At 40.4% G+C, this 12387-nt stretch overlaps 1 protein-coding gene across 7 annotated transcripts in view; it reads left to right on the top strand.

Annotated features, from left to right (window-relative positions):
* PALM2AKAP2 (PALM2 and AKAP2 fusion) overlaps positions 1–12387 on the top strand; it is a 258500-nt gene that overhangs the window by 103730 nt on the left and 142383 nt on the right. For 4 of the 7 annotated variants that reach the window (XM_038170133.2, XM_038170134.2, XM_072030987.1 and 1 more), the window contains 3 exons: positions 2416–2530; positions 3108–3129; positions 9591–9692. In XM_038170133.2, the coding sequence (XP_038026061.1) occupies positions 2416–2530; positions 3108–3129; positions 9591–9692 (239 nt within the window). The remainder of the gene's footprint in view (positions 1–2415; positions 2531–3107; positions 3130–9590; positions 9693–12387) is intronic. The other 3 variants (XM_072030988.1, XM_038170135.2, XM_038170138.2) reach the window with 1 other exon arrangement.

Below are 12387 nucleotides of genomic sequence, written 5' to 3'. Positions count from 1 at the left end.
AAACTTTTCTTGGAAGTACAAACAATTCATGACAAAATTTCCACAGTTTTGAGCCAGTGCACAAAAAAGAAATAATAAAAATAAAAACAAATATGTTTACAATCACCTCAAGTTGTAAGTAGTCTACATGCGTTTACAGTCTTATCCACATCAAATGAGTTGCCTTACTCCACATATACTTAGTGTTTTCATTGTCGTAAATGTTTAACTACTGTCCAGCTCATTTGAAAGAAATAAAACCTCTTTCTTCCCATGTATTTTGGTGGTGGTGACTTCTATACGCTCCCATTTTCCAGTCTCCTCCTCCATCATATGACTAGCAAAATGCACCAGGCTATACAATAGGTACTCTGGAAATGCTGCTGAGCAATTCACATAGGAAGAAAGAAACATACCAATAAACCCCCACTCACCCAGCTTAACAATGTAATTTAATCAGAACAGAATAATTCAAGTGTCTTTATTAGTGAGGTATAAACATACATGGGTGTACTAATCAGTCGCAGGAACGGGGAAGGAAAAGAAGACACCTTTCTGTTGATTTCTAAATTCATTAAGCATGAGTGTGGCTTTGGCTGACCTCAGTGACAAATGATGTTTTCACTTCAACAGCTATTAAAAATAAAAATCCTGGGAAGAAAACTTGAGATTAAATGGTATTTTTGAAAGATCTCTCTCTGAAAAATTCATCCCATATCAAATTGTTCCATTGCAGCAGAACAAAATATTTTGTATTCTTAAGATTTTTATATTAATTTGGAGAAAACGTGAAGTGGATTGGAACTCCAGTTCCCGGCAGTGCTTCTTAAAATCACTAAAGTTAGGTCATTTCTATTTGGACATTAAGGGGTTTCCTTTGAGAAAGAAACTAGGCAGTTTGACAGACTATGAGGAATTTGAGGTTGTTCATTATTGGCATACTCCAAGAGAGCAAAATCTGCCCTTTTTCAGTCCACAACAACTTGAGGCTGCAACTCTTTGACTTCCCTCTAATCTAAAGCATTCTCAGCAAGTGCCATGAATCTTTTGTCCTTGCACTACCAGAAAGTAGGGAAAAATTTCCCAGGTGGGTGCTTGAGAGTTAGACCCCTGAATCTATATTTAGACATATTAATTTCACAAGCAACCCAAGCTGTCAAGACCCTGAGAAGAGCAATCCTTTCCTGTCTGTTTGTGCATGGTTGCTTTCTCCTTGCCCTCTGCCTTCTGATTGAACAAGCATTAATGAAGCCCTGCACCAAGCAGAGTTGAGGAAGAGCAAAAATATGTCACTTTAGCCTGGATCAGTGCCCTGATCATTCACATGGGAAATGGTGGCAGAAAGGCAGGAGCAAGGAGCTGTGGATAAGGAAGGGCTACCTGTCTTTGTGCAAATACTGGACAATGTTTCACAGAAGTATGGTCCAACAAGCTGTGAGCAGCTATAGCTCATTTTGAAGGTAACTGTTTGAAGTCTCAGGTAACTGAAAGTATTCCTCTGAGCTCAAATTTTACAGATCCTTTCTTTTTTTCCTTTTCATTTTTGGCAAAAAAAAAAAAAAAAAAAAAAAAAAAAAAAAAAAAAGTAAGAAAATAGAGATAGTGGTATGCATAAGAAATAGAAGGGGAAAAAAAAAAGACAATATTGCATGATATTACTGATATAAATCATGGCAATAAAAGGAGGTTTGAGTTAAAGTAATGGAGAATCTAACCCCGCATGTTTCTGGTTAAAGTACATGCCAAATCACATCTTAAGAAGTGAGTGCTGTTAGATAGCGACAAGATCAACACGAGTGCTTAATGCTTGCTTTCTGTACACCCTGTGCATTTTATTATGTGAAGCCCCTAGGGTCCTCAGTACCATCTAGTAACAGCATGAGGCATGGATAGATATCCAAGGCTTTTGGCTGTCCTAGAAGAAAGTACCAACCCACGGGTTTTGCTTTGGAAAGTGGACAAAGTGCAGGTTCTAGAATAACTACCAATACAACTGGTTGACTGCCAGCTTCCAACAGTTGTTTCCAGTTCCATTGTCTGTAGTATAGTGATAGTAAAAAATACCCGTTCCTGTAATCATTACTGAATTTTTATGCTTATATCCAGTACTGAAGCTTCTAAAATGAAAGTGTACATCTAAGAGATGTTACAGAAATCAGGGTGAAGGAAAAGTGAGGTATATTTTTAGTTAATCTGCACATATTTTTGCAGAAATGCATAATAAGAGATGTATTGTTTTTTTCTTGAATAGATCTATTTTACAAACAATTTACATGACCTTCTTGTTCTTGGAAGTCAGTTGTGAATAACAAGTATGAAAGGTGTTCCTGATAACATTTGAAATGCTAATTGATACCTAGGCAACTACAGCTCATCAAAATAGTTTTTACATGTTTTGCTTTTGTGTGTATGTGCATGTTTGTATGTCTTCCACAGGCTGGAACAAGAAATACAGAAATTAGAAAGTGAGGAATCCCAAATATCTGCCAAAGAACAAATCATTTTGGAGAAGCTAAAGGAGACTGAGAAATCCTTTGACAACTTGCAAAAGGTATTTACAAAAAAAAAAAAGACACTTGGGGCATAGATTGAAATCAAGGTAGACTGTTAGAAGTGATTCAAACCAGCAGTTATAATTTAGCATTTACAGGAAGGTTGTGGCCAGTTACAGAGCATTCAGCTCAAACCAGGATGAACATGAGCAGAAGAGATATAGAAGTGTCAGGTCTACTTTGGGTGCATTATTTGCATTTCCCCTTCCCATTCCAACCTTTTTGAAAAGGCGTTTCTCCACAGCTTATCTGCAGGGAAACCATGTGAGCTTTCGGCACCACTGAAAGATAATCAGGATGCCTGGAAGTCATCTCAAAGTGCCACAGATACCACTTCTGAATGGTATTGCCTACAAAAAATTGTGAATGTTCTCCTTTCAGTTACATCATGTCCCTCTCCCTTGGCCCTTAATTGCACCCAAACCTGAGGAGCCACAGCCCTAGGTTCCCATTTAATAATGACAAAGAGCCTTATGAGCAGTCATCGCAGAAAAAATCAAGACTTCATGCAAATTTTACCCAAAATATGATTGTTTTAACCAATCTTCCTTTTTTTTTTTCCTTCTCTCTTCACAGACTTTTGCACACCAGGATGGTGGTAAGTGCCTTTTTACTCCTGCCTTGTTTTGAGGTTAGCAAGAGTTGTTACATAGCTTTGTTGCGAAAGTTTACAGAAAGGGGATTCCTCTGTTAATTGCATGCTTCTGATTTATTGCTAGAGACATTACCTTGTCCTGTGGTGTTGCTATAGTACAAGTACAAATGTCACTGTTCCTATGGGGCAGTATTCCTTTGGTAGAGCTCCAGCTATTTTTATGTGCATTCAAGGGAAAAGAAAGTCATGTATGACTTGAAATAGACATCATAAAACTTCCCTTTTCACCTACTCATGATAAATCCTCTCCCCTGCATGTGTTCATACTATTCATAAACTGTTAAATACATTGTGTAATATTCCTCATTTGCAAGAACAACTTGCTTTTGATTAAAATTAGATTATTTCACTAATGAATGATATTTTCTGTGTGATGATGTCACAGAAGGAAATCCTTGCTTAGGTGGATGAGGATGTAGTAACTCCTGGTTTATGAACTCAGTGTGACACTATGTGTGATCAGTCTAAATACTGAGAAATAAATGTATGTGTCTGGGAGAGCATAAACGTGACTTGTTGCCCAAGAGCTAGATAAACCCTTGCAGTGCATCTCCAGGACTCTTAGGACCCAGGAAGGACAGCATGCTGCTGTACCTGCAGATAAATCAGTACTCTAGACACTTATTTTCGGGACCTATCTTTGAACTGACAAGATGTGAAATGCTGAGGCCACAACTAGGTCCTCCAGCTACTGACAAAGCCATGTCCATCTGTTCTTTAAGCATAAACAGGGAATATGTAGGATGATCCTACCATATAGGACACAGCTGAAGGTTAACATACAGTGTATGAGATCATTCAGATCTGTTTAGAGGAGTTTCTTTTGGGGGGTATTAATATTATCTAGTAAGTAGGTTTTCTTTTTAGCTCAAAGATCCAGTTCAGAGATTTTCACTCCTATTAACAGCATAATTCATGGTTTAGGCTAATTCCAGTTGCCAAAAAACACAGAAGTCCCAGGTAGGATACTCCTTTGTAAGAATTTATGTTTCCGCGTTCACGAAGCATTTGAAGTTGGCTATCAAAAAGCAAATAAAGTTCCAGAATGGCAAATATCTTGTGCCTGTGCAGAGTTTCATTGTCACTGGTAAGTTTCCAAAACAGGAATCAGTGCCTACAGGAATTAGCACCCAAAGTTGACAGGAACTTTTGTGACTCCTGCAAGACATAGACTGCCTCTTTTTGGGTGTTATGATTAAACAGGAACCAAAGAAAATCCCAGTTAGCACATGTGAAGCTGTAGTTTCCCGTAGGGACTCTTCCCATGGCATACCTACTTGTAGGACTTCATTGGGCTCAAGAGGAACCTCACTACACTCCAGATTTTGCCTGATTTCAGCAGATCTCACCCTCACGGACTGAGCCAGAAGGACAGTTTTTGATTTCTGCAGGACTAACAGAAAACTGCAAAATAATGTCAAAGGCAACAGACTGCTGACAACATCAATGTATAAGCAGAGGGAGCAGGGGATAGAGATAAGTTAAACCAGTACCTCTTCTCTTCCAGCCCCTCTGTTTACATGTCTTATCCCTTCTTCTTGACAATCAGTCCTGCTGGGCTGAGGTGGGCCTGGGTCATCCTCTAGACAGTTTTATGAAAAAGCAGACTGTACTCTGATGCTCTAAAGAAGATCGAGGCTGCAGGCCATCCTGTTGACCCAGGCCTGCCTCCCACTGTAGACATGGCGTGGCCATGCATCTCCATGTGGAAAAAACAGAGCTGGTCCTCTGTTTACTTCTGTCCAACAACAGTCTGTGGGGGTAGCTGATCACAGTAAGAAGTGGACACATACATTTCTAGCTGTGAGCAGTTTGATAACATAGTTTTCTTCCTTTCAAAAATATGTAAGGCTTGCTTTGTTGTAGCAGACCTGTCATCTGTCTGTTAACCATCTGTATAACACATGCTGCAGGGGAAAATGGGAGTCATTTCATAGTACAGGAAAGCTGAGTAAAATACATACACAAACCTACACATACATGAATTACTGCCATATTCTAAAAGACTTTGAGTCCATAAATCTCACACTAGTTTGCTGTGGTCCATCTATCCCTCTAGTCTATACATGATGATGGTGCAGAAAGTGGTTTACCTCACCACTGCATCCCTGTGCATGCTTTTGTGCTATATATAAGGTGGTGATGGTGTTTCAGCTACAGAGAGCTCAGAGTCCAGAGGGTCCAGGTGAAGGCTATGAGGAAAGGGGAGAAGTTGTGATGAGCAACAGTGAGCAGCCAAGTGGCTCTCAGTGTCCTTCCCACCCTTCCCAGGAAATGGCTGTATTAGGCAAAGAGCATTTCTGAGCTTGAGATCACCCAGGCACACTAAACAAATCCCACATTTTCCAGGGAATGAACTCATTTTGCCTTCACAGATAACCATGTGAAATAAAGCAGCTCTGTGTGTGTTTGTGGCTCAATGTGCATTGGCTCAATGTGCATATAAAATCAAAGCCCCATTAAGATCTGATGTGGCTCCCTTGGCTGCTGTACTTGCCGTTGGGTGAGTTCATCCCCTGCAACTTTCAGCTGTCTGTATGCAAACTGCACACTGACACTTCAGCCAACACACAGAAGCCACAACTGCAGTAAGTACAGACTACACAAACCTCGGTTTGCATCCAGCGTGTGTTAGCATATATTTGGCAAATATGTGGCTCTGGAAACCTGACCTGGATGGTGTATTTCACAGCGCCTTGCCTAGAGGCTCGTCTGGTTTCCTCTGCTCGAATCTGGATCAGCACTGCTGCCCAACAGCAAAGCAGAGGAGCACGTCCTCAGAGGAGCAGAAAGCAGATTTTCGTAGGGTGCTTTCCACGTGTCTTACAGAACCTGTTCAATGACTGTTTTTCAGTAGTACGATTTTGATCAGGATTTGGACTAGGTGATAACTACGGGCCCTTTCCAATTCAGGATATTCCACAATTCCATGCTTCTGAGTCTAAAACCCAAAAGATAAGCAACTTTTTAATCGGACCTGCATCTGTTAGAATGCATGGCTGCCACAGCTACGGCAGCACCAGCCACCCAGCTACATTCAGAGCCAGGCCACACAGCTCTTAGCAAAACTGCCTGCTTAGCCTTGTGCTACTGGTCTTACAAATGTGGTGGGGATGTCACAGTCTCTGTTCCCTCTGACCAAACCCTCAGCAGCCCCAGATGGCTTCACAGGGGGAGCAGCCCTGCCCTGGGGGCTGATATGTACAGAAGGCCTTAGGCACTTGTTTTAGTGGTAGTCAGACATTTTAAAGATAATCCAGTCTTTGGAAAATGGGCTCATCTGGCATCTGGTCATGAGCCTCTGTGTGGGAGCTGTTCTGAGCAGTTCTGAAGCTTTGGTTTTGTGTAAGCACCCTTGAAGGATTATTGGGTCCCGTAAGTGTTCCCAAGCACTTTGTTTGTCTGATCATATGGAGAAGTGCCATAATCCTAAAACGCAGTTTATTTTAAGCAGTACAAAAAGCCACAGGATATGTTTTATGGCATTCTTATATATTAATAACTCATCAAAGGTTGAAACGAAGGTATTGAATGGAGTCAGTTCAAATGCTTTGATTTATGTTCTGTCTTACTCCCCATGCGAACAAAATGCTAATTGTGTCTCAGTCACTCCTTGTAAAATTGCTCTCTTATTATTGCTTTTAGAGGTGCTAAATGAAACAGACCTTGTTGCCAGTGAGAAAAAGGAAAATGAGCATGTTCTTTTTATCTGGGGTGATGGGGTGAGGGGGAAATAGGAACTGACAGAATGAATCAAGCCCCAACTCCTAGTCAAACATCCCATCTTTGACGTGTGGCACCATCATGTGCTTCAGAAGAAAGTATGTGAGAATCCCACTACCCTCACCCCCACCACAGCATCCCCACTCAGCCCAGTAATTAGAGATTTTCAGGATCCCTCAAGCAACTTTTTTTTTTTCTTAGTAACATCCAGAAAAGTTTCTAAACTGAGTCAACATTGGTGGCAGCTGACACTAACATGGGCATTGTTTCCTGACACAGGAGGCAAAACAAAACAAATCAAAACAAAACCCATACTAAGATCCACAGACATGAAGAGCGTCAGAGTAAGAGTCTCGTCACCAAGCTGCAAAACTGACCTGGCTTACCGATGGGCTTTGGCAATGCTAATGACAAGGTGGTCAGTTCAGTTCCTTGCACAGGCACTGCAGAGGAACATACACTTGCAATGAATTTTGCCTGTTGCATTGCTCTGGGATGAGAACAGCATTCTGGCTGTGCCTGCATATGCCCACGGATAACAAAAGCAGTCAGGCTGATTAGTGAAGCAACACATGTCTGTATTGATTACACCCAAGTGTGGACAGACACCTCTGTCTCTCAAGTCACTGGATGACTGTATGCTGAAAGTACCGTTCCAGCAGCACACTCAACTGGGTGAATAATTTCTAAATTTCTGCCATTTCCAGAATACAAAGTGCCTTCTTATTCTGGCCCAGAAACAGTTCCCACTTCTTACTTCTGAGAAATTACTTCAGTTTTCAATAATGGCCTGCTCATTTGCTGGTGATATTTCCCAGAATAACAACAACAAGCATTGTACCAATTTCTCATCAGAGGCAAGAAACCCTGCAAAAGAAAGCAGCTGTTACTGGCCACTGCTCAGTCAGCTGTGTCCTAAACAATTATTTCCCCCAGGCTCTAATGCTAAAAATAAAAAACTTTGAGGAAACACTATGCACTGAAAATATAAAAGCTCATTTTCCAGGACTGCCATTTGCCCAGTGAAGTACGAAATAAAACAATATTTCCCCGGCTGAGGTTTTTGAAATTCATCTGTTAGAAGCTGAACTTTTGCAACAACTTCCTAGCTTTCCTGAATGCATTTGTACTGCGCCTCTCTGTCATTCTCCTCTGACACAGGAAGTACACAGAGGGAGGGAGAGAAGGCTTCCTATGAGGGGTTTTCTTCACCAAGTCATGTACATGAACTCCAGCTCCAGATGTGGAGTGTCTTCTGCAGGACTGTGATTGCCAGCCTACCACACCATGGCACATCTACGGCCACTGCAGGCTGTTAGGGCAGTAAAAGCATTTTTCTTGTAGCAAGCATAATTTTCCTGTCAAAAGAGCAGGTTTGGGGATTAGAGGTGACATCCTGCCTTTGCTAAGGGTATATCCAGGTGCAGTGTTTGTTTTTGGTTTTGTGTTTTGTGTGTTTGTTTTCTGGGATGAATATTAGCCCACTGGGAACATCACAAGAGCGTCTCCCTTTACCAGACGCAGTAAAGCAGCGACCAACATGTCATTTAGTTTTCAATCTCCTTCACCATTTCACTCTCTCAGTCTGCACTGATCTCCATATCTCACCTGCTTAGAGCAACACAGGACACTGAGGAGGGCAGATTCTGCCTCTACCCTTCCACATGGACCAGGTCATATCAAAGGTTTGACAGCTTAATTATAAAACGTATCTGCAAAGTAGCCTTGGAGGAAAACAAATATTCTCTTTTAGACAAGATAGGACTTTATGTTTGAACAGAAATTTCACCTTTTCCATACAAAACTGAAAAGATTTCTTGTTGATAGAAAACAATGTGATTTTTTTTCTTTTGTCTCTGTTTCTTGGTCAGTTACTTGCACATCTCTCCTCTGAGCTCCTCTTTTAATGTAGCCACTGAGTCTTAATGGAATGATAGGTGCTATCAAGTTATATTTACCCATCCATAAAACATCTGCAAGTAAATATTTATAAAATTTCTTCAATGGCTTTCCTAAAGAACATATTTAGTTTGTGCTAAACAACCATAGGTAAGTCAGACGTTTAAGCTAATTCTGTACTAGTCTGAGCTCCATTAATGAACAGCTGCATTGAAGAACTGTCAGGAACTGAATAACTACTCAAGTTCACAACAGGCACCCTGTGCTATAGGCAGTATCTATATTTGACTTCATTATTACCTGTATTTTAGCTTTAACAACAAAGAAGCCAAATGTCAGTTCCATAATATGGGAAACAAACAGAGCTGTCCTGTCATCACTTTCAGCCAAAGCTAGCATTTTTAGGCTTTTATATGTCTATTTGAAATGTCATTTATTCTACGTATCACACTAGGTTTATTCCTTGTCTTCTCCCTCTATCCCACAACATTTCCCACATTTAAAGGTCACAGACTTGATAAATCCAGAACCTCCTGACAAATAATTTTATGTGTTCAACTGACACAAGGTTTGAGTCATCTGGACCCATTCCCTCCTACCTCAGCTAGTCTATTGAACACCAATCACACGACAGTGACTTTGCACTTTGTTTGCTTTGATCCAATTATCTAGTACAAAGCTCCAGCAACTATTGTCAGGGCTGACAACACTCTGCTGTCTAAGCAATGAAGCCACTGGGGCTCGTAGCACAAATCTAACTGTTTCCTGTTCTCTGACACCAGATGCAGTAAATTACATTTACTCCCAGATCCCTGAACTCCCAACCCTCTATTCACGAACAGCAGAGCCAGTTCCTGGGCGGGACGGAGCAAGCAGAGTAGCTGGTAAGTCTCAAGGAGCAAAGTATTATAATACCAATCCAGTAGCCATGAACTCTTTTTTGTTATATTGCCTTAATTGGTCTGGAGTCAAGATATCATTTAAATGCTAGGAAATGCCATTTGATTTGTATGTTGTAAATAAGTCAAGGTTTTCTGAGCACCAATGAGTACTAGCAAAACAATATATTTGAGATACATACAAGTAGCATAGGAAAGGTGTCTTTTTTTTTTCATGGAAACATTCAGTTCCTTCTAGCTCTGCTGGTACAAATACATGGTATCTCAGCTAAGGTTTTACCTCCCCCATTGTACCCAAGTAATTCCCATCAAGACATACAGGTAATCACAAGTCCCCATTCATGCTTCAAACCTTTAAGTCATTTGATAAGGCTTTGTATGCCATTCTTTCTTCTCGGGGAAAAGACTAAGGAGAATTATGATGACCGATTTTGTGCTTGGAGCCATAGAGAGACTTTTTTAACACCTATTTTCCACATTGCATATGTGTCCCAAATGTGACAATCTGATTGTTAAAAGCTGAATGTGTTTCTTATTTTCAAGATCCTTCTTTTCTAAACGATCTATTCCCTATCAACATCAACTTGCTGGTGGCTACTTAAGATGTGCCAGGGACTGAGAATGAAAGGTGACTGTCTTGAAGAATGGGTTAATAAGCACAGCAAAGCAGTTTCTGCAGCTAAGACAGTATATAGCACTACAGGATGTGTAATTTTGTTTAGAGGACCTGTTGCAAACCATTCCAAAAGCTTTCCTTCCACCAGTGCTTGCCCTGATTTGTCTACAAAGCAAGTTCTTCACTGTGTGTTTTATGCCATTTTGTCAACACCCAAAGAACAATCATTTCTTTCATTCCTGGATGACCCACAAGCCTTGTTCGTGTATGCCTCAATTAGAGTGTCTTGTGTGATCAATAGCTTAATGAGAAGGCACTAGCACATGTACTCAAGGGAAGACTACAAGCATCCATCTTAATACAAATTTAAAGACTATTGAGATTAAACTAAAAAAAAAAAAAAAAAAAAAAAAAAAAAAAAAAAAGAAAAAAGAAGCCTCTGAATCTCAGTATTTACAGCACATAACAAGCAGAAGCCAGATTCTTTCCAATGCATATTGGGATCTTGTTGTCATGAAGCACTGCATCATGTTAACACTGTAATTAAAGCTTGTATAGAGGACTTGTACCCATGAATACAGGCTGTCATCTTCAACTACTGCTTTCAGTTTCAACCCTATTGTCATATAGTTTTGCACTGTATTAATAGAGCCTATTTTGTAGTAAATAAGCTCTGCTTAAATAAAGACATTTTAAAAATCAACATTAGTTTAATTTTCAGCTACTTGGACAAGCCAAGCAGCTAGGTTTTCCTGCAGAGAACAAACATTATGCATGCCAGCAGATAAGCAAGGTTCTGTTATTCATTTTTCCCATGGCAATGTGTTTCATTAGTGAACAGCTTTCTAAGATACTCAGATATATTTATGCATTTATTAGCACAAGGAGTTTGAATGTGATCCCTGGGGCAGGTCATAAAGTACATGTTATGTCAATATCCAAAAACATTGTTGCAAAATCATGACAGAAGAAAAGAAAATGTTGTCAGTGACAAATTCTTAAGCAAATTAGGCAAACAGCAAATACAAAAGGATATAACTTTCATACTTGTTAACTTTCTAAATCAGATTAGTCATTAGCAGAGAGTCTTCCAAGCAGTGATGGAACTTGTTGATCAAAGTCTTCCTAATAGGTTGGGTGCAGTTTTTTACATATAAAAATATGTATCTTGCAACTTTTCCTAAATATGGCCAAATCCATGTGACTTAAAAATCAAATTTCCCCTGTCTGCTTCTGAATTCTGGCCCATAAGTGCATTTTATGCTACACACTGCTGAATAAAATTAGTTCTTCAAAATAGGGAGGATCTGCACTGAAAATATGTGCAAAAATGTGGCATTCAACAATATCTCACAGGAAAATCAGCAGCCTTTACCTGAAGAGTCTAGGAGTCTTTCAAAATCATGGCCCAAATAGTATTTTTGTTTTCCAATGAGGAGGGGAAGCACAGGAACTCCAGAGGAGCTGAGGATGCTGCTTTTCTCCAAGGAGATAGGATGTTACCAGCTGGAGGGCTGGCAGTGCCATCTCTGTGGGGCTCTGCTGCTCAGAACAAGTCAGGAACTTCTGCTTATTACAGGTGATTTCCTGAACAGGCTGGTGTTTCCTCCCAGCTCTGCTTTGCTTCAGTTTGGCTGGTTGCCTCTCAAAAAACCTGCCTGTGTGCCAGTTTTAACATCTACACCACAGGCTAGCCACCACTTTTTTTATGTCCTTGGTGTCCAAAGTCCTTGTACAATATGTGACTGAGAAGCCCTGGCAAGGCCAAGTGATATTCAGAGATCACTCACCCTAGGAAGAGTTCCAGTAATGAACTCTGATGTCCAAGTTAATATAATTCAACATTGCTAGGGGTAGTACCTGTGTCTTTTTTATTTCATTCCCACTTTAAGCTGGATTGAAGGTTTCATGGCAGAGTTATTTGCATGAGACTTGAGGGATACTTGTCCACCAGATCTTGGGTAGGGACAGTCCCGAGGAACTGACACAATGCTCTGTGAGCTGCTTCATGGTGTGGTCCTGCTATGAATGCAACGCTGCCTTGGATTCATATTCAGTAACCCA

The sequence above is a fragment of the Anas platyrhynchos genome, chromosome Z, assembly GCF_047663525.1.
Source record: "Anas platyrhynchos isolate ZD024472 breed Pekin duck chromosome Z, IASCAAS_PekinDuck_T2T, whole genome shotgun sequence".
NCBI lineage: Eukaryota > Metazoa > Chordata > Aves > Anseriformes > Anatidae > Anas > Anas platyrhynchos.
Note: the sequence above shows the minus strand (reverse complement) of the source record. Positions and strands in the feature narration are given on the sequence as shown.